This window comes from Pagrus pagrus, assembly GCF_965226575.1.
Source record: "Pagrus pagrus genome assembly, chromosome: 3".
In the NCBI taxonomy this organism is placed as follows: Eukaryota; Metazoa; Chordata; class Actinopteri; order Spariformes; family Sparidae; genus Pagrus; species Pagrus pagrus.
The window spans coordinates 5,346,242-5,365,802 of record NC_140187.1 but is presented as its reverse complement, the minus strand read 5'-3'; the positions used below and the strand labels follow the sequence as shown (position 1 = coordinate 5,365,802).

General features: G+C 42.6%; 2 protein-coding genes across 5 annotated transcripts in view; one reads left to right on the top strand and one right to left on the bottom strand.

The window, feature by feature from the left end:
- Nucleotides 1-188: 188 nt before the first annotated feature.
- On the top strand, nt 189-5,598 carry blcap (bladder cancer associated protein). 3 transcript variants are annotated; one of them, XM_084348643.1, is made up of 2 exons: nt 189-294; nt 2,769-5,598. In XM_084348643.1, the coding sequence occupies exon 2, from the start codon at nt 2,968-2,970 to the stop codon at nt 3,229-3,231; it is 264 nt and encodes an 87-aa protein (XP_084204769.1). In that variant the 5' UTR covers nt 189-294; nt 2,769-2,967; the 3' UTR covers nt 3,232-5,598. The 3 variants fall into 3 exon arrangements, with proteins under 3 accessions (XP_084204769.1, XP_084204770.1, XP_084204771.1); XM_084348644.1 differs by having other exon boundaries at nt 200-289; XM_084348645.1 differs by lacking the exon at nt 189-294 and adding an exon at nt 1,756-1,819.
- Nucleotides 5,599-6,062: 464 nt separating this feature from the next.
- Nucleotides 6,063-19,561, bottom strand: part of ripor3 (RIPOR family member 3) — a 52,322-nt gene continuing 38,823 nt past the window's right edge. For both annotated transcript variants that reach the window (XM_084348580.1, XM_084348581.1), the window contains 18 exons: nt 17,168-17,231; nt 17,018-17,061; nt 16,290-16,415; nt 16,002-16,147; nt 14,302-14,428; nt 13,899-14,059; nt 13,210-13,434; nt 13,044-13,116; nt 12,532-12,795; nt 12,301-12,446; nt 12,067-12,214; nt 11,830-11,959; nt 11,552-11,716; nt 11,169-11,333; nt 9,050-9,252; nt 8,531-8,614; nt 8,311-8,401; nt 6,063-8,229 (listed from right to left, as the gene is read on the bottom strand). In XM_084348580.1, coding sequence (XP_084204706.1) covers nt 8,129-8,229; nt 8,311-8,401; nt 8,531-8,614; nt 9,050-9,252; nt 11,169-11,333; nt 11,552-11,716; nt 11,830-11,959; nt 12,067-12,214; nt 12,301-12,446; nt 12,532-12,795; nt 13,044-13,116; nt 13,210-13,434; nt 13,899-14,059; nt 14,302-14,428; nt 16,002-16,147; nt 16,290-16,415; nt 17,018-17,061; nt 17,168-17,231 — 2,463 coding nt within the window. In that variant the 3' untranslated portion in view covers nt 6,063-8,128. The remainder of the gene's footprint in view (nt 8,230-8,310; nt 8,402-8,530; nt 8,615-9,049; nt 9,253-11,168; nt 11,334-11,551; nt 11,717-11,829; nt 11,960-12,066; nt 12,215-12,300; nt 12,447-12,531; nt 12,796-13,043; nt 13,117-13,209; nt 13,435-13,898; nt 14,060-14,301; nt 14,429-16,001; nt 16,148-16,289; nt 16,416-17,017; nt 17,062-17,167; nt 17,232-19,561) is intronic.

Genomic DNA, 19,561 nt, shown 5'->3' with positions numbered 1-19,561 from the left:
TAATTAATAGATTCGTTGTCTACTCTGCTGTAGATGCAATTTGTATATTTTATTTTATTTTATGTCATTTTATTTCATTATATTATATATACCCACCTATGGTGTTGACGTGAAGTTAAATGCATTCAGGCAGACCTCAGTCGTCTAAACCTCTTTGCTCCGCTGCACCAGGGGTCCTTTCAGCTAACGCTAATGTTTGTTAGCTAATTTGCTAGCTAGCAGCTACGTACGCAGTCACAGTCAGAATGGTGTTGACGGTTGTTGTCTGCTGAGAATGAGCCCGAACAATGTCAGGTTTGTTTTTTTTTACTTACACATTCATGCAACATAGAAGTCAACTCGTACAAAGACGCCAATCTTTGTCATTGTGTTATCTCACTGTGTTGGTTATGTACGCCGGAGGAACAATACATTGGCAAAATCTTTTGTTTTTCAAGCTAACCTAGCTAGCTAGCCTCCGGTAAGTGTAGTTCCTTCTTCTACCGATTAAACGTTAATGCTAAACTCCGCTGCAAGCTGGTCGTTTACACTGGCCATGCTTATAATTTACAAAACACTATCTAACATTATAGCTACATAGACTGATGTGATAACACAGTTTGTGACCGCCAGGCAGAACGGTTCTGTTCCACTTTTAGAACTGGCTCACGCTGCGTGCTAACGTTACCGCCCACTGCGATGGATTTTTGAGGGACGTGATTGTAGATGAAACAGCTTTGATGTCAAAATGACTTTATAACAGAAATAGTTGATTGTACTGGCGGTATCCCGAAATGATGAGCGCCCCTCTTGGGCTCTAAATTTAGTTTGTGTGACGTATCATGATGCATTCGCTTCCAGTCGCACGGCTTGCAACATTAAATTGGTTGGTTTTTGAATTGGGTTTGGTTGCACCACTTTGTCCGTATATTCTAGAATGGGCTAATGTTTGATAACTTGGCTGTTCCCTGTCAACTAGCATAAAGAATGATAAGCGAGCTTAAGGTTGTAACTTCAGGACCAAACTGTGTAGCGGTTTTTTTTAGTGAGCATTGATATAATTAGTTAACCTAACTAGCATTAGTGCTAACTAGCTGCCTTGGTCACAAGTGCCAGTGAGCCCAGGTTGTCCTATTGAACGTTTGCGAATTTAACCCAGCAAGTGTGTTATTAGTAACCACTACCGGTCGTTATTTCAACATGACTGTGTTGTGAAGTTATGGACACATGAGTCTGCCAGTGAATGCGAGCAGCTGTAACTGACAGTAACTGCTTTTGTCCTTCAGCCAGCCGCAGCCAGTTTTCATGTTGAAACCAGCCGCTTCAACGTGAACTCGCTGACTCTGTTAAACATTAACGTCAGTTTTTATGTTTCATATGATTAACACAATCCTAGCAATGTGGTCAGATACTGCATATTAGTCCTCCACATATCTGCATGATAGCGTGGGTTTGCTTAGTGCGCAGCTAATTATTGTTAGCCGAGCGGCTAACAGCTACCAGTATCAGGCCCTTACAAGGAAGTTACCTCTGTAAATACATGATGTTAGCTAAGCGTTTACTTTTGGGAGTCATTAACTTGGGCAGGGACACTGATTAGTCACAACTGTGTAACAGTGTGAGACAATGGCCTTCAGTCTGTAGCACACAGTAAAGTTACATGTCTGAAATCTGTCACACTGTCCAGACTAACATGCATGTAATGTTTATTATTACCTTTTTAATGTAATCATCTATAAATAAATCTCTAAAGTCAGTGTTCGCACTATATTACAGGGTCTATTTATATGTGATGTCTCTGCGAGATCAGCATTCATGAATTGCTTTTAAAGGAGTGGCAGTAAGTATAGTGTCGGGCTGCAGCCTAACGTTGTGTTCATTGTCTGTTCCTGTTTTATTGATTAGTTGTTTGCTCTTGTTTGGTTTCTAACCCAAAGATGTTCAATTTACTGTTATAGGGGAGTAAAGAATCCAGAAAGTATTTAGCCTACATTTTAAAAAGCTGGACCCAGATCATTTTTGACTTTATTATTTTGTTTCTTAAAAAATACTGAAACCAATTATCAAAATTGTTGGTAGTTCATTAAATACTTTGTAACTAATTACTGATGTTGTGAGGTATCGTGTAAGGAGGATCCTTATATACATAAGTTTATTTTAGTTTTTTTATTCACAAATATACAGTAGATCTGAATTAAATGTTAGTCCTGTCCTGAACAAGTTAAAACCTGAGGCTGTTTGGGATTTTTGCTTTTAAAAAATGATGTTAACGATTATCAAAATAGTTGTTGATTAATTTCCTATATTGTTTCAGTTGTAAATTACACTCATTTTTATACTGTATGCTTTTTCCCGTTGCATGTAAACAGAACTGAATGTATTAGCTGGTTCTAAAAAAGATAATACCTTCATGCCGGCAGTCCAAGCAAAGATTGTTTGTATATTATAGTAAAAAAAAATTTTGTTGCAGTACTACAATCAGAGTTTTTCATAATCCATTGATTATCAGTTTCCGATCCAAAACATTCCCTGGCTACAGCTTCTCGGTTATGAAATTTGCTGTTTTTCATGTGTGATAGTAAAGAAGAGTATATAGACATCACTCTGGGCTCTCAGAAAATGTGATGGGCATTTCCACTGTTTTCTGGAACAGAATGGACCAAACAATTGATAAAATAATAGGCAGATTAAGTGATAAATAATTGTAGGTTGGAGCCTCAGTTTGATCAGACTTTGTTTGGGACATGAAGTCATCCTTTTTCACCTCATCTGTCCTCTACTGTTTACAGGGATGACCTGACGACAGCAACATCTGGCTTCTTTGACCTGTCCCTCCATCATCTCAGCTCGGATAGGACGACTCTCCCACATCTTACTATCTGCTGAGTCTGCTGCATCCTCCTCCTCCACAGACCTCAGGCGACCCTGGATTGAGCTGTAGCAGCCCCACAGAGAGCTTCTGTCAGCGCCCTTCATAAAACAGAGACAATGTATTGCTTACAGTGGCTACTTCCTGTGCTGCTCATCCCCAAGCCGCTGAACCCAGCGCTGTGGTTCAACCACTCCATGTTCATGGGCTTCTACCTGCTCAGCTTCCTGCTGGAGAGGAAGCCCTGCACCATCTGTGCCTTGGTCTTCCTGGCTGCTCTCTTCCTCATCTGCTATAGTTGCTGGGGCAACTGCTTCCTCTACCACTGCCAGGATGCCGCACTGCCGGACGCTGCCCACGACCCAGCGATTGTCGGGACCTAGGAGAGAAAAAGGGGGGGAGAGATATCAGAAAGGGGGAAGAGGGGGGTGTGAAGGGTGACGAGGCATTGCTGGAGAATGATACTGCCATGCTGTAAGACAGGACGGACTACACTTTGGGGGTGGGAGAGCAGTGAAGAGGCGGTGCTGAAGGACTGCCGGAGGGGAATACCGCAAAAACAGAGAGCGCTCAGCCAAAGGTGGTACTAAGGAGTAGAAGAGCCAGTTCTGGAGGATTATGGGGGGCTGTTTTCATGCTGTAAAGACAGATTTGAATTTCAGGTTGTAGGAGGAGAGGAGGGGGAAGCGATGTCGGAGGAGACATTATGTGTACTTTTACGTAACGGGAAGGAAAGGAGGGGCATCCAAACTTTAAATGCTGAGGGGAAGGGACGTGTGTGAACTTGGTGTTTAGGAAAGAATTTCAGTTTCAGCAACTTTCATTCCAGCATCTGAATGAAAACTAGACACTATAAACCCCACATGTGACCGCTGTGTTTCAGTATTCTGGTTCCTTTCCAACCCTCTGACGTGTTTACTACCAATATTACTAAAGAGAAACGTCACTTTCCCCAAAAACCTGTAGGTTCGTTTTTAGAGCTGGGTTAAAAAAAAATTGATTTTCCGATTCAAATCGATCTGTAATTGATTCAGAAAATCCCGAATCGATCTTTCACTGTATGCCTTTTCCTGTGGATGCATGTCAGGGTCTGAAATCAACACCCACCAAGCACCGAAAGAGACTTTTTCTGTTTGGCGAGTAAATCTTTCCAGGCTTTCGTCACACTCACGGATAAATGTTTAAATCGAAAATAGTCTTGTGATTAAAAACTATGTTTATAACGCGTTTTTGGTGTAATTTTCGGGCGCTCGGCTTCTGTCCTCTGCTGTCTGTCAACGTCTTAAACACAGTACAGGAACAGGGACTTGATGGTGCGTTCAAGTGCCCCTCGTAAACACAGAAATCCATACTTAAATGGCCACAAAGTTTGATTAAAAGAGGAAAATGTATTTATTTTTTCTTTGTTTCCTTTGTTGAAATACAGCCAACATCTGTCATTACCGTCTTGTTCTTTCACTACAGTATTTTTTAACAATTGGATGCTAAAATCGCAGCAATACTCCATTAAAGAGTTTTACTACATATCCCCCAAAACATGTAATTAAGTCCTGTATGTAAACAAGAATATTTTTAATATTTCTTGTACAGTTTACATCTTAAATTAAAAAAGTAAATGGAATTGAATCGGGACCTTGTGAATCGATTCGGGAACTCCTCGGCGATACCCAGCTCTATTAAATTGCTGTTTTTTTCTTAAATAATGAAAATGTTTCAAACCTCAAACTGCCAAACTCGAGTCGGATCTTTCACATTTCACTCGCAGCCACGCTCGCCTCTCAAGCCCTGCACCGTTTCAGTTTTTGACAACCAGTAAGTGTTAAAGAATATCTGGCATCTTGACATGTTTGTCCCCCCGTAGGAGCAACACGTCTTTCACAGTCCAACCCTGACCAAACTCTGTCGCCACTCCGGCTCTGCACACATAACGCTATCCTGAAGGAGAGCACACTGACACTGGACAATCAATAACTATGCTGTGAATAATTCCTCCTCTGCCGCATAGCCACACAAAACGCACCTAAAGAAGGTGTTATAATGCTGAGAAACTGTCTCGTTGTTACTACCCACTGTGCTCTGCAGCCGCCCCTCTCCTCGTCTTCTTCGTCTCCTCTCCCTCCTCTCGCCTCCGAGTGAATGTCCCCCTACCGACCGACCTACCAGACTCACCATCTGAACATTTTGTTTCCTTTTTTTGCTGTTTTTTTTTTTTGTTAGGTTTTTTTTTTTGTGCATGGGTTGCCGTTAGTTATTTTTCAGGCATAAAAAGTTCACACACAAATTTTAATTAATAAAAACAAAATGCTGAAAGTTTCCAAAGGGTTAAAAAAAAAATCTGTATGTGTGGGTATGTTTAGGGCGTATGAAAGATTTGTGTTATGTGCGATAGGTGTGTATTTTTTGTGCTCATGACATGCTGATACGCGAAGAAATGTGGGGATACACAAGGTAACATAACAATAGATGTTCAGTATTTCCAGCAACAATAAGTTATACAGCGCGCTGGAGGACGAAAAGGTATCGAATTTTCACTGACAATAATAACTTTATTGTTCATTTGAAGGGCAACGCTGTTCTGGAGTTTCCTTGTGTATCACTGCTGTAAGTGTTATGTTTAGCTGTCAGACACAGGCTACGGCGTTCATACTGTATATCTATTGGTGTGTGTGTGGCCTCCTGTCGCAGTGCTGAACATGCTCACTGCTGCATTATTGCTTTGGTTTTAATTTAAATAAAGTTTTTCCTCTCAACGTGTTAAACTGTGTAGAGGTTCGTATTCTATCAAGCCTCAAAAAAAGGTATTTCGCGAACAGGTAGTTTTTCTGTCTGTTTCTGTTTCGAGCCCTAAAAATCTTAACAAGTGATTGTAAGAAAAGTTGATTTTTGAATCTCATTCCCATTTTCACTGGTGATTAATCTGGCAATTATTTCCTCGATTAATCGATCAGTTGTTTGGTGAAAAATGTCGATCAGTGTTTCCCAAAGCCCGAGATGACGTCCTCAGATGTCTTGTTTTGTCCACTACCCAAAGATATTCAGTTTCCTGTCATAGAGGGGAAAAAAAACACAGAAAATAATCATATTGAAGAAGCTGGAATCAGAGACTTTTGACTCTTTTCCTTAAAAAAATTACCCAAACTGAGAAATCATTTGCAGACTTCATGAGGCACGTTGGCACCGTTAAATTAGAGATCAGGAACAGAACAGCCAGAGGTAATGTTGAGTCCTTTTAATGCTCACAAAAGAGAAACGCTTCCTTTTCTTGTAAGTACAATATAAAGTCTCAATAATACACATTTCTGTAAGCAATATACATCCAGTTACAATAACATAGAGCTGTTAAAACCACAGTTTGATGCAAAGGTGGGACCATGTCAGAAGAAGGTCTGGACTCGAAGTGAAAGTGAAGAAAGATGAGTCCCAACTCCTCATAAGTGTGCGTCAGTGTTACTTCGAACTTGTTGATTGAAATTGTTTTGGTGCCGAACAGACGGGCGATGATGGACCAGCATTAACAAACTGATCCAGGGACTTTTCCTGAAGTTAACTGTGTACATTTTGATTTACGCTGCTCTCTTTAAATATAAGTTATTGCCTTTGTTTGTTTAATCAATTGACGGCTTTGTTTATCCTCTTTTTTTTTTCCATCTAGAATCACCACGAGGTTCATATTTGAGTTTTTAAGTAAAATATCTCAACAAAAAATGGCACATTTCCATGAAATCTGGTTCAGATGTGATGCTCTCAGGATGAACTGCAGTCATTTAGCACCACCATCAGATAAAAACTGAACTCTTACACGTCCAACACTTTGGTTTATGCAGCTTTAGAGGTAATTTGTGTATCTAATTAACAAATGTTAGCATGCTAACAGGTTAAACCAAGATGGTGAACATCATCATGTTAGCATGCCGATGTTAGCATTTAGCTCAGAGAACTCCCTCCTGTGCTGAGGTGCAGCCCCGTAGAGCTGCTGGCCTGCCTGTAGTGTTGCTAAATCCTGTCCTACACGTTTATACCTCACATTCTTACTTCCTTTACTCTCCTGTTGTCATTCCTTTCTTACAAATCTCTCTCAGCTCTATGTTCCTTCATTTTAGCTTCTTCTTCTCGGCTTTTCCTTCCATGCAACCATGAAAACAAAGTACTGAACAGAAGTACCGTAGCCTCGATGTCTCAACTGAATAAGAACAAGGAGGTTTTAACAAGTCAAACCTATTCTGATGACAAATTGTCAAAAAATGTACACAAATATTTTTTTAATTTTGCTGATTGTCTCTTCCTTCTGATAAGTTCTTGTCTTTTAACATCTCCGAGCCATCCGGGCCTGCAGGAAGGGACTGAAACAAACCAGGCAGAGACTCTTTAAACACAGTTAAGACCGAACTCTGGTTCCTGTTTATATTCTGAACAATTTCATTCCGACTCTGCATCTGATCATCTGGAAAAAAAAGGGACAAACTGTGTCTTCTCATCTCTTGTGAGATCTTAATGGTGCAGTCGTGGTTTCCAGCACGAGAGCTCTGGTATTTTTGAGGATTTACTGGGAGAGAAAAATGATGTAATTTGATTTCTGGTACCAGAATCTGTGATGAGCTGTCAGGGCTGAAGAGAAACCTCACGTGACTGAGGTCTTCTTCCCATGCCATTTTATTGACCCTCCAAACATTCCTTAAATATCCCAGTCGAAGAGGTCCCAGGTCAGTTTGACCACAGCCAAATCTTCACTGTGGGTAGAGAAAACATCCTCAGGTCAGGGCCTTCGTACTGAAACAGCCAGCAGAGGGCAGCACCTGCCTGCGTCTCAGTGATCACGCACAGCTGAGTCCATTAACAGTGATTACACACCCACATTAAAACCACTGACAGGTGAAGCGAATGACAACAAAACAAAGACGTAGATTTTGTCGTTAGTCCCAACAAAAAGCAGAAATCAACTTTAAGCTGCACCAGGAATCTAAGCAGGTTAAATAAACTACAACAGGACTCCTTCTTCTTTAAACAAATGTGCATATTTGAGCAAAAAAAAAAAAAAAAAAATATCCAAGATCCCAGTAAAGTCTCTTCTTTGGTCACAGGATGAAGCAACGAGCTTTGGAGAAATCCATCCAGAGAAAGCTGGTTTTTGTCACAGGGGTTTCTTTCCGATTTCTTCAAACAAAATCAGAAAGTTCGATGCCTCGTACGCTCTGTTTAAATGTAGTCCCTCAGCCTGACAGTCAGGATCATCGAGACTCCTCATGTCGGGCTCTCCGGCCTGTTTTAGGTCCAGACTGTGTCCTATAGAAATGTAATCTCAGTCTCTTGGTTCTGATACGCCTCCTCCTCCATCTCAGTGTACAGCTGGTCCATCCTCTGGAAGGCCAGGTAGCCTTTTTTACCTGCAGATGAACAGATGGAAAATATAATAAAACTACAATATAATGAAATAAAAACAAGTGAAAAGGAAATAATGTTTGTACCAAAGGAGAGGACGGTCTCTCTGACAGCGCTGCGAAGATCTTCATCCGCTGACCTCCATAAATCTGCGATGTGGTCCACACTCTCTGTCGCCTGTTCACACACACACACACACACACACACACACACACACACACACACACACACACACACACACACACATTGACGATGTAGCAGACGGTGGTGAAACTGTATTTCTGTGAGTGTTGCTGTGATTCTCACCCTGAGGCACTTCAGAGCCAGACAGGAGCCTTGTTGGATCTGAACATCAGCGCTTTTCAAACTCTCGGTGTAGTAAACGACCGCCTGGAGGAGAAGAAACGATGATGTAGCTGTTGTAGAAGCTGCATCATTGTTTGTATTTGCACAAGGTACACTGGGCAGAGTTCAGGTGTGAATGTGAAATCTTCCTGATTTAATGGAAGTTAACAACAAAAGTGAAAATCACAAGGAAACTTAGCAACTAAACAAAAGGGAAGCTACAACTGTCTCCATTTCTTTGGAAATTAGTGCAAGATGCATTATGTTTTCCCCTCAGGACACTTCCACTTTAACATTTAGTGACTGATGATGACTTTGTGACTGAATAAAAGCCTTTCAGACATGTGGTTGATTTTGTGAAAGCATCTATTTGAACCCAGAACACTATCTTGCCATAAACCAAACTGAAACTCAAGTTTAAAAATACTAAGTGAAAACTTTCTGCTTCACTGTGAACACAGAGTGGACGGTTTGATGTACCTTGTTCCTGAAGGCTTTGCAGCCTGCGGCCCTGCAGAGACAGTTGACGGCAGCTTTGCAGACTTTGTGGTTGGAGTCGATCTGCAGGGCGGCCAGAGTCTGCAGCGTGCATCCCAGTGGGAGGAGCTCCGTGATGGACCGCGCCCTCAGTTTATTTAAAGCCCGCCTCCTTTTGGGGCTCCTCAGGGCCGACAGGATGTACTCTGAAACACATCAGCGGTCGTAATGAAGGAATAATACGCCTCATCTGTTCAGTTCTGGAGCCAATCACAGGGTTTTCATCAGCACATGGCCATATTTATATTTTTTCTGAGCGCTAAAGGGACATTTCTCCTCATTATTAGCTTAAAATCTGAGGTTCAAAATTCATCCTTGACCTCAGAAACATGGACATGAAATCTCCCAGGACAGGCTTGTTATAAGTTTTATTTACTACAACAGCAACCTGAAAATCCTTGCTGAGACAAATGCAATATATTAAATAAGTCTTCATTGTGCTCCCACTGTGCAGCCCCATTAACAGCTCTGAGATGTTTTTAATGTAATTTCTTTACATCTCAGAGAAGCAATTTTAATTTCATCTCCGTCTGCTCTTTGTGTTACTCTGGCTCTGAACTCCATCCGCCTGGTGTTTAAAGTGAGTTAAAACAAATGCCCAGATTAATTTCGGACTTTTCTTTATCTCCCAAATTGAATTAAGCACCGAAAACACAGTTGTTGTTGAAGATTTAGTCGTGTCGTGCCATGAAAACCAAATGTTTGCAGACATCAACACGCTGCGGCCACATGAAGGAGGACAGGAAGCAAAGAGGAGGAAGGAAGGATGCTTGTTTTTATGTCTTCCTATCCGAAAAATATTTAGGCAATAAAATTAATCATGAATGAAACTTGAAAGATACTTTAAAGAGAGTTGTGGCCTCCCACACACACACACACACACACACACACACACACACACACACACACACACGCTCGCCCAGTTAGTTTGGTGTAACTGTTTGGCAGTAATGTTGACAGATGGTCCAGATGCCTTCAGAAAGCTGGAATCTCTGGAACGTTCTCAGATCCTAAAGCTCTCGAGTTAAAACTATAACAGCATGCCGCTCCTTAAATACACACACAAACACACACACACACACACACACACACACACACACATCTCCATACACAAACTTTGTAGACACCTGTCGTGTGTGATGCTTGCTGTAAGAAAAACAATAATGATGGATTTACATATAAATAAAAACTGTTGAATCTTCTCTTGTGGTCATTAAAAGGCCCCGAAAACTAATTTTCCTGTGAAACTCAAAGAAATAAATAATAAAATCTACAGTGGATTTACTTTTTCCCATAAAATGTTTGGATGTGGTCGAGAAGATCACCTCAGTTGGCGGCTGCGACACGGGCCACGACGTAATCCTTGTGGGGATCTTTCAAAAGTATATCTACTACAAGCACTTGCTTTTGTTTTATTTGTTTCTTTTATTTGCTTCTGCCGAGAGTGATACATCAGGTGTTTCCTACATTTTTCTCTTTAACAATAAGTCTTTCTCTGTAAGGATTCTTTCCATTATGTGGTCGAATATAACAATCCGAGCCTGTCAGCGGCAAAACAAGAAGTTTTTATGGATGGACTTTGACGCTCACAGTGTTACGACCCCAGAGGTCGTGTAAACATTTCTACTGTATGTGCTTTAGTTGCCTCTGTGTTACCTGAGTGTGTGTGATTGGTTGCAAGTGTGTTTGGTTGAGTGAGTGTAGGTTGTCCAGGGAGCTGATTGGTTCCTGCCTCGAAGCCAGAAGTTTAAAGGCCGGCCCTTCCCAGTTCCTGTGGGCTCTCCTCTCTCAGCCAGCATGTCTGTTTGTGTTCTAGATGTGTTTTTAATTAAACCTTTAAAAATGCTTCGCTGCTGCTGGTGGTGCTTGGGGGGGGGGGAAGAGGGGAGGCTCATTTTCATGTTGCGCCAGGGTTTCCCCTCGGCCCTGGTCGTAACAGCATTCCTATCGGTCATTTACACACCGGAACATTAATTATAGGGCCGAGGCTTAAAAAATTGACAAAAGTAATGGGTGATGTGTGAACCTGAAGTCCAGAGTTTTAAATATGTAACAGCTGTACCTTCTTTGGAGAGGCGTGAGATGTGCTCTCCGAGCTGCTGGACGCTCCAGCGTTTCAGATACACCGACAGCTGGAAGAGGGTGACTCTCTCCGGGCTGCAGACCGGCCGAGGGCTGGGCACCATCCGACAGGCCGCCTGGAGCTGCTGCAGGAGCTGAGAAAACACTGCAGAGGAGGAGAAAGAGGAGGCAGGGTGTCCAGCTCAGTCAGCAGGTGATGAACACTGCAGTGTGTGATGGTCAGTGTGCAGGAGACGACATTGGTTACTGCAACTAACTATCATTTTCATTATCAATTTAATCTGACGTTTCTTTTTGTGATTAATCGCTTAAAAAAAATTGATGTTTGAGTAAGAAAATAGGTGGAATAAGGTGCTTCTGTACCTTTTTCTGACTGGCCGGGCTGCTTGGCCTTCACCTTGTGCGTGTAACGTTTCTTCAGCGTCCTGGAGAAACTGTCCAAGTGGCAACAGAACGGAGAGCTGCTGTCCGTCACACACTCCTCCCAGAACAGCAGCACATCCCTCGTTCTCTGGGCCTTCGGGAGGACTTAAGGTAAAGAGAGGAGGGTGTTTACCTTCATGTACTCCACGAGAGCCAATGTATGAAATGGCAACTTCACAGTCCAGATTTGATGTAATAAAAACGGATCTTCGACTCACTGTCTCTTGCAGAAATGTTGTCGTTCTTCTCCAGCAGCAGACAGCTGACTCTGTCCAGGACTTCAGCTTGCAGAGCCGTTTCCTGCAGCAGCTCCCTCCTCGAGGGGCTGAAGTCGGTCGTTCGTATCAACTGAGGAAACATCAGGTGCTTTTGTTAGAATTTTAAAAAAGCAGCTGAACAAAAGCTTTGTTAATGTGGACAAATGGCTTGCGACATACTATAGAAACATCCCGTACCTGTAGCAGGATGCAACATATATCCAGGTGCGTCTCGAGAGCCTGGTCAAGACCCCAATTCCCAGAAGTCAAAGGGGCGATGACCAGCTCTTCCTCAGCAGCCAACTGACTGAGCTTTCCCAGAGTGCTCTGCTGGAATGAACTGATGCTGAAGGATGGCGATAAAAAAGAGAGGTGAGTTGTTTCACAGTAAGTCGGTGTATTCTCTTCTTCTTCTTCTGTCTGTGAACTCACCCGCTGTCTTTTAGCCTCAGGCTGCCCAAACAGGAGGTGTCATCATCTCCGGTGAAGTCATTCGACAGGAAGTCAAAACTGCCCAGCACTTCCTCTACAGCCAGAGTCTCCTCTGATGACGAGCTCCTCAACAGAGAGAGGTCGTTCTGGAGGAGGACGCCACAGAGCGTGAAGATCACACACGTTCCCTCACAGGTGTGTGTGTATATGTGTGTGTGTATAAGTACCCACCTTTAATATGGTTGCCAGGTGCAGTATCTGGTGGTCGAGGGCTCTCAGCTCCTTCTCAGAGCAGCTCTGGTTCTGTAACGTCTTCTCCAGCTCAGCGATCAGAGCTCCCAGCCTGACGGCCTGAGCCCTCCGCTGGGCGCCGCTCACCCCCGGCCTCCCCTGGGCCGGAGCAGCAGGTGTGGGCGATGAGGGGATCACGGCAGGGGGCTGAGCAGTGGGTGAGGGCGAGTCAGGGGCAGAATATGACTGAGAGTCTGGGGAGTCCTGGGACAAAAGAGGGGAAGACTGAGTTTACCTCTTGGCTAATAGCATTAGCTGGAACACACACACACACAAAGAGGGTCTTTAATATGAAACAGGCCACAATTTACTCATTTAGAGTTTATTTTTGTTGCTTTAGTGAGTATTGGTGAGTATTTTGCTTGGTGCAGCTGTTTTGTTGCACCAGGACTTTAAAGGATTGTTGAATCATACTTAAATGTTTCAGGTGTTTCATAAGTTTTATTTTTTACCTTAGCTACACTGTTTGTCTCAGGCTCTGGATCTCCAGTTGTGTTCTTTCTGAGGATGTCAGGCGTGCTCGACCTGTATTAAAATAAAAAAGGGGGATAACAACACTTTGTTTCTCGGCAGCACTTAAAGTTAAAGAAACCAAACATTATTTGAGTTCATGCTCACATCTGCAGAGCCGGCAGGGAACCCGTTTTACTCTCTGCCGGTGTAGAGCGAGTATCTAACACACTGCCCCACTCCTCCTCGTCATCCTTCTCCTCCTTCCTCCTCTCCCTCTCCTCCGCAGAGACCTCCAGGGATCCTTCCTCCCCGAGGGACAGCTGAGTCTGACTTCCTCCCAGACTGGTGCCTCCGCTGTGGCTGGAGGGGTAGCTGTGAGTCCTCTTCAGACTGCGGAGGAAGAGATTTTTAAACATGATTTGTTTATTTTGTCCCAGAGCAATCTCTTTATTAATCTCCCACAGAGAGGAAACTGATATTTATCTTCTCATTTAAATCTTTGTAAGATTGCAGAAAAGGTTCCCAACATGGAGGTCAGGACCCTCCGTGGGGTCCCAAGATGAATCTGTAGAGTCATAACTTGATTCAAATGATGGGAAAGAAATAAAAAAACTTGTTTATGTTTATTTACTGGATACTTTCACCTCTCCAGGCCTCTAAAAAGCCTTCAAATTCAACAATCGGAGTAAGTAAATGACTCTTTGGTTGAAAGCTCTGAAGAATCAGGAAGACATTACTTAATCTCTTGTTATTACTGACGAATCCCATGAGAAAACAGCAACTGATTAATTTTACTAGTAAGTTTTGCCCCTGTAAGTGTTGTCCTTTGATGCTCACCAGCCCAGATTACATACCTGAGGTTATAGGCGCTCTGAGGGCTGTGGTTGGACGTGATGGAGGTGTTTGAGGGGTCGGACAGGTAGCTGAGCAGAGAAACTCCTCCTCTGTTGTGTCGACTTTTAGACACCAGAGACGGGAGGGAACCCTCTCGATCCTTCAGCTCACGCACCATCGACTGCAGAGGAGGAAGAAGACAAACAAGATATCAACTTATATATCAAAGTAAAGGTCCTAAAGTCAAACTGTGTGACCTGTTTGTTAGCCAGCTTTATTTTGAAAGTCTAACCAGCTCTTCATGTGCAAAAGTGACACTAGAGGCAGAGGTGGACCGTCATAGTTTGAAGCTTAAGACTAACAGAGAGATTGTGTGTGTGTGTTTATGTGTGTGTGTGGGTGTGTGTTTGTGTGTATACTCACTATAAAGTATTTCTCGGTGAAGGACGGGGTGCTCGGAGCCGTCCAGCTGTAAACTGAACTCTTCCTGCTCGACACCGACTGCCTGCTGACGGACAGCGGCCTCATCTTCTCAGAGCTGTCAAACGGACTGAACATACAAACACAAACACAATATAAACACATGAATGTACAGTAAACACACATCTGCTGAAGATTACATGTATTGCATCCATTTGTCAATAAATGTTACTGATCTTAACACTTGCAGTATTTTACACGCACAAAAAGGAAAGGCAAAAACCCTAAAAGCACAATACGACCTCTTTAAATGTCTGCAGACAATCACCATTTTGTATCTTTTATTAAAGCCCACAGTTTTTCTTTAACCTGAAGCTGCTCAGCATCCTCCATCCATACCACTTATGCTTTTTAGAAACTACATATTTCTGTATTTTTGTCATCAAAATGTGTATATATTGTTTTCATTTTGCTGATCTACGCTGTGCACATGACATCTACTTCCTGTCCGTCCATCCTGGGAAAGCGAATCCCTCTTCTGTCTTTCTTTTTTCCACCATTAAAGGAATTTTTTGGGGAGTTTTCCCTTATTTCGAATCAAGAGTCTAAGCACAGATGATGTCATACACTGTACAGATAGTAAAGCTCCTCGAGGCAAATTATAATGTTTTTTATTCAGGGCTGTATGACTAAAACTGACTTCACTTATCATGCATAAGTTTTTATATGCAGCAGAAAGACTGAAGGAAAAGTTTGAAATGTGTGACTCATTTTCAGGCTCAAAATAACAGTGTGTGTGTGTGAGTGTGTGTGAGTGTGTGCAAGTTCAGCAGCCATGTGCGTGTTTGTGTGATTTTCCATCTCTTTTGGGAAAATCCATGAAACGTCCTCCACCTGGCGCCTCTGAAACCCTGAAATGTGATCTGTCATGGTGCAAGGGCACAGGAGAGTGTTTGTGTGTGTGCGTGTGTGTGTGTGCGTGCGTGTGTGTGTGTGTGTGTGTGTGTGTGTGTGCGTGCATGATGTACACTCTGAATTCAATGAGCTGCTCAGCGACAGCTGGCTCAGGTTAGAGGTACGGAGGACGCAGAGGCAGAGAAGGAAGACAATAACAACAACAGAAACTGGATGTGAATCTATAATAATCCAACACATCGTTCGTTGTTGTTTACATCATGTTGTTTGTTGCTTGGCTTTGTTTTACTGCAGTGAACATGTGTTATAACAAGAGGAAGGAAGCTGTTTAAATTAAAGAAAAGAAAAGAAAAGAAAAGGCAAATGTCTCTGTTCACCTCTTCACTCTCCTTTTGTCTCGTCTGAGAGGAAGATATCTGATGTGTTTGCTCACCAGCTGCACTCGTCATTCATATGAATCATCACTCGATACCTCGACAGGCTACAACTCTGAGGTCGAGACTAAAGTTCAGAGAAAAACGTCCTCATATTTTACGCTACAAATTCAATTTCCTGACACAGCTGTCCACACCCACTCCCCTTCGCCTCATCCAATTATTCTGCTTTCCTTTTAGGGAACATCTCTGACTTCACTCCTCATCACTTCACCACCCATCACCTTCAGAAAATCCTGTCCTCGTGACATCATGGCGTTTCTTTGCCATCGCCTCATCTGTTCTTGTCACGGACGACTTTCACGTCCGTCTAGATTAAATCACGTTTGTGTGTGAGAATGTGTGTGTTCGTACTTCCAGGTGACTTCCAGCTGCAGTTTGATGGTTCCCAGCTCTGTGATGTCCACCAACATCAGCTGCGGCTTCGCCACGAAGAAGTCCGCGCTCGCACACGTCACCATGCCAACCAGCAGCCAACCCAAACCCTTCGCCTCCGTCACCTGACAGAAGAGATCTGACAGGTGAGAGAGCTGCACACATGACCAGATATCTTGACCACAACAGTAAACAGTAAATATACACGAGTGTACATCATGTGTTCGTGTACATGTATACGTGTGTGTTTCTGTGTGTGTTTGTGACCTTGATCTCAAAGTTGTGGTGTATGTGCGGGAGGAAGACCATCTCCTCTTCATCCCAGGACTGTGTGTCGTCTGATTCGATCTTCCCTCTGATCCTCCATCGCTGGCGGCCCAGCCGCACCATCACCTGGTCATGTGACATCATCGAGACATGACATCACCAATCACCAAAAGTCATGAACAGGTCAGTAAATCATTCAGAAAGTTTTTGGCTGCTGTTTAAAGAAAGAAGTTTCTAATGTTGAAGGCTAAAGGGTCAGTTCATCCAATTATTTTCTTGGCCGTGCAAATATTTAGGGTTTTATTTATTTATTTATTTACTGGATGCCGATGAGACTTTCATAGTTACAAGCTACAGAAGCTGCATACGGTAGAGGTGAATGTAAAAATGCGTGCAGTTATATTTTTTGTTAACAACCCGACAGCCAGTTCTTTTAGTTCTCAGACTGTCTGAGAAGGTCTGTAGGAAGGATGATGTTTCTAGAGCGCTCTGCTACTTTTAAGTTTTTCATGTGTCATTTTTTTAATGTTGTAAACAAACAATATTCCACTCTCCTCCTGCGACAGTGGATAATTAAGCTACTTCTACTCAATCCATTTAAAATATCATATACGTTAAACTAGTCTTGTTTCTGTCACTTTTCACGTGCTGAACGCTGTTTGCATGTTAGGGCTTCTCCTTCGATTCGTTCAAGCTCGTGATATTCATCTTGAAACAGAGACGCTCACCTCGTATTGGTCTCCAGGGCAGAGCCGAGCGAAGCCAATCAGACCTGAAAGTGATAACACATGTTCAATATTTAGAAGATAACGTGTCACCGGATAATCTGCAAACTGCTCTGGGACTGTGTGTGTGGGTGTGTGTGTGTGTGTGTGTACCTTTCATTTTGATGTGCAGCTCTCCGAGGAGGATTTCTAACTCTCCTTCCATAACTGACATGTCCTGCAGAGAGAAGGAAGGGTAAGAGTGAAACTTTAGAAAAGGTAAATAAATCTTCAGCTGGGAGCCGTTGACGCTTCTTATTTTTGCACTCTCTTTCTTTAGCTATCTTCTGTCCAACGAGAGGTCAAAGGTCGAGGTCATCTACTGGACATTTTTAGTACATTCAGCAAATATTTGTCAACAAAATTCTTTAGCTTCTCGACTGAAAGTTGATCTATCTCCTCATTTTACCGCCGTACTCGCTGCTGATTCTCGTTGGGGAAAAGTTCTGGTGCTGGCTCAGTTAAAAGCTCAGTGTGTAAGGAGAGAGTCGGGTGCAGAGCAGAGCCAAACCTTCCGGAGGAATAAAAACTAATTAGATAGTAATCGTTCTACTGAAACAAAGTACTCCAGTAATAACTTGAGTTTCCCTCTAAGAGTTGCAGACGAATCAGCAGCATGTGTGGAGCAGACTGCTGCTTCCTGTGTGGGCTGATGTTTGACTGATGAAGGTCACGGCTGTTGGTCACACGTCGCAGACCAAACTCAAATAACTTGAGAAAAACTGCGAACCAAGTGGTCGGTTTACGACTCTTGTAGCACCTAAATATGCCCGTTAACATCCTGTCTAAACACAGAGTCAAACACAGGTGGTGAAAACACCAGGGTTGTTCAAACTGTGAATGTTTCAGGATCATTCAGAAGTCGAGATTTGTATTTTTCATGTTTATTTGACCTGTGGACATGTTGGATGCCCTCTACAACTTAAACTGACTTAAGGACAGTAAATACCTGCCAGCACAACAACATAACGTAACAAGATGCATGCAGAGTATTTTCATTACAATAACTGCTCACTCAAAACTTGTGTTGATGGCACTGCAGGAGACCAGGCTCAGTGTTTGAGGTTCAGGAAGGAACCTACTGAGTTTTTAAGTGGCCGAGGTAAAACATAAACACTTCCAAGAAAGCTAAAGTCTCTAGTTGGGCCATAAAAGGAAATGTTTCTAGGAAAATCAAGCCAGTCAATTTTAAATATCTCACCTCCATAATCCAACATAATCATGGTCACAGATTAGAGGAAGCTGCTCTGCTGGATAAAACTCATTTCTTCACTGTGTTGCTAACAGAGAATGACGTGTTCGTGTGCAACAGAGACTTATCTGTAGCAGCGGTGAGGTGAAACCGCACCGTCGCCACAATAAAAAGGTTGACAGTTAACGTTCCTGTAAACCATTTCAACATTTATTATAAATTATTTATAAGTGTGAAACCACCGGATATTTTTAACGACGCATGGGGACTCCAGCCGTGTTTGTGGCGACATAAACAGGTATTTTAAATCAAAGCCAGATGTTTTCCTCACCCTTACCGAGTGGTATTTGTGACTAAACCTAACCAGAACATAAACACAGCATTGTCACCACATGCAATTCAAAACTGAACCCAAAGAAACCCACATTTTCAACATAACTGTGGTCTGCAGAGACGTACGCTGCACATACTTGTTCTGGTAGTTTGGTTTCAAAAAACTTTACATGACGTATTTCAGATTTTTCTGGTGATTTTTCCAATATCAATAGTAATGTTGGCTGTGAAGAGACCCAGGACGTATACGCACTGTTTCAGTGTGTGTGTGTGTGTGTGTGTGTATGTGTGTGTGTGGTTGTGAAGACATACGCAGATGTCAGTGTTACATACGGAGGTGCTGACCTCTCTGTGAAAGACTCAACAGTTGAAGTGAATGAACATGTGACAGTTGAGTCCTCTGCATGTTTCTTATCTGACGTATGACCAGAACAGAGAATTACGTTTGTTTACTCAAGAACTGTATTAAAGTACAATTTGCACAGTATTTCCATTTTGGCACATTTAAGATGGATATTAAGCCTACTGTATACATTTTCTTTTGCTGTTGTGCCTTTTTGAGGCTTTATTGACAGGACAGCTTGAGAGAGGACAGGAAATGGGATGAGAGGGAGGGGGACAGTGAAGACAAAGCCTCTGTACATGGGTCGCACGCTCTACCAACTGAGCTACCCACCATTTATTTGAAAGTTTTAGTTACTTTGCAGGTTCATTAACAAAACAAAATATAATCAACACATAAATCATGATGTATTCTTTATACGTCAGTGGTTCCCAAACTTTTTCACATGAAGGACCCTCAAACTGACATAAATTAGACCACAGGACCATTTGAGTGCAGCTTTTGCACACACATCGTCTTAATGAAGACAACGTTTCAGTACTCAGACCTTCATCAGGTGATCCAAGATAACGAGTGTAGTAAACAGAAAGTGTATGAAGCTGATGGTTAAACTAGAATGACACTCAGTGGAGTGCATTCC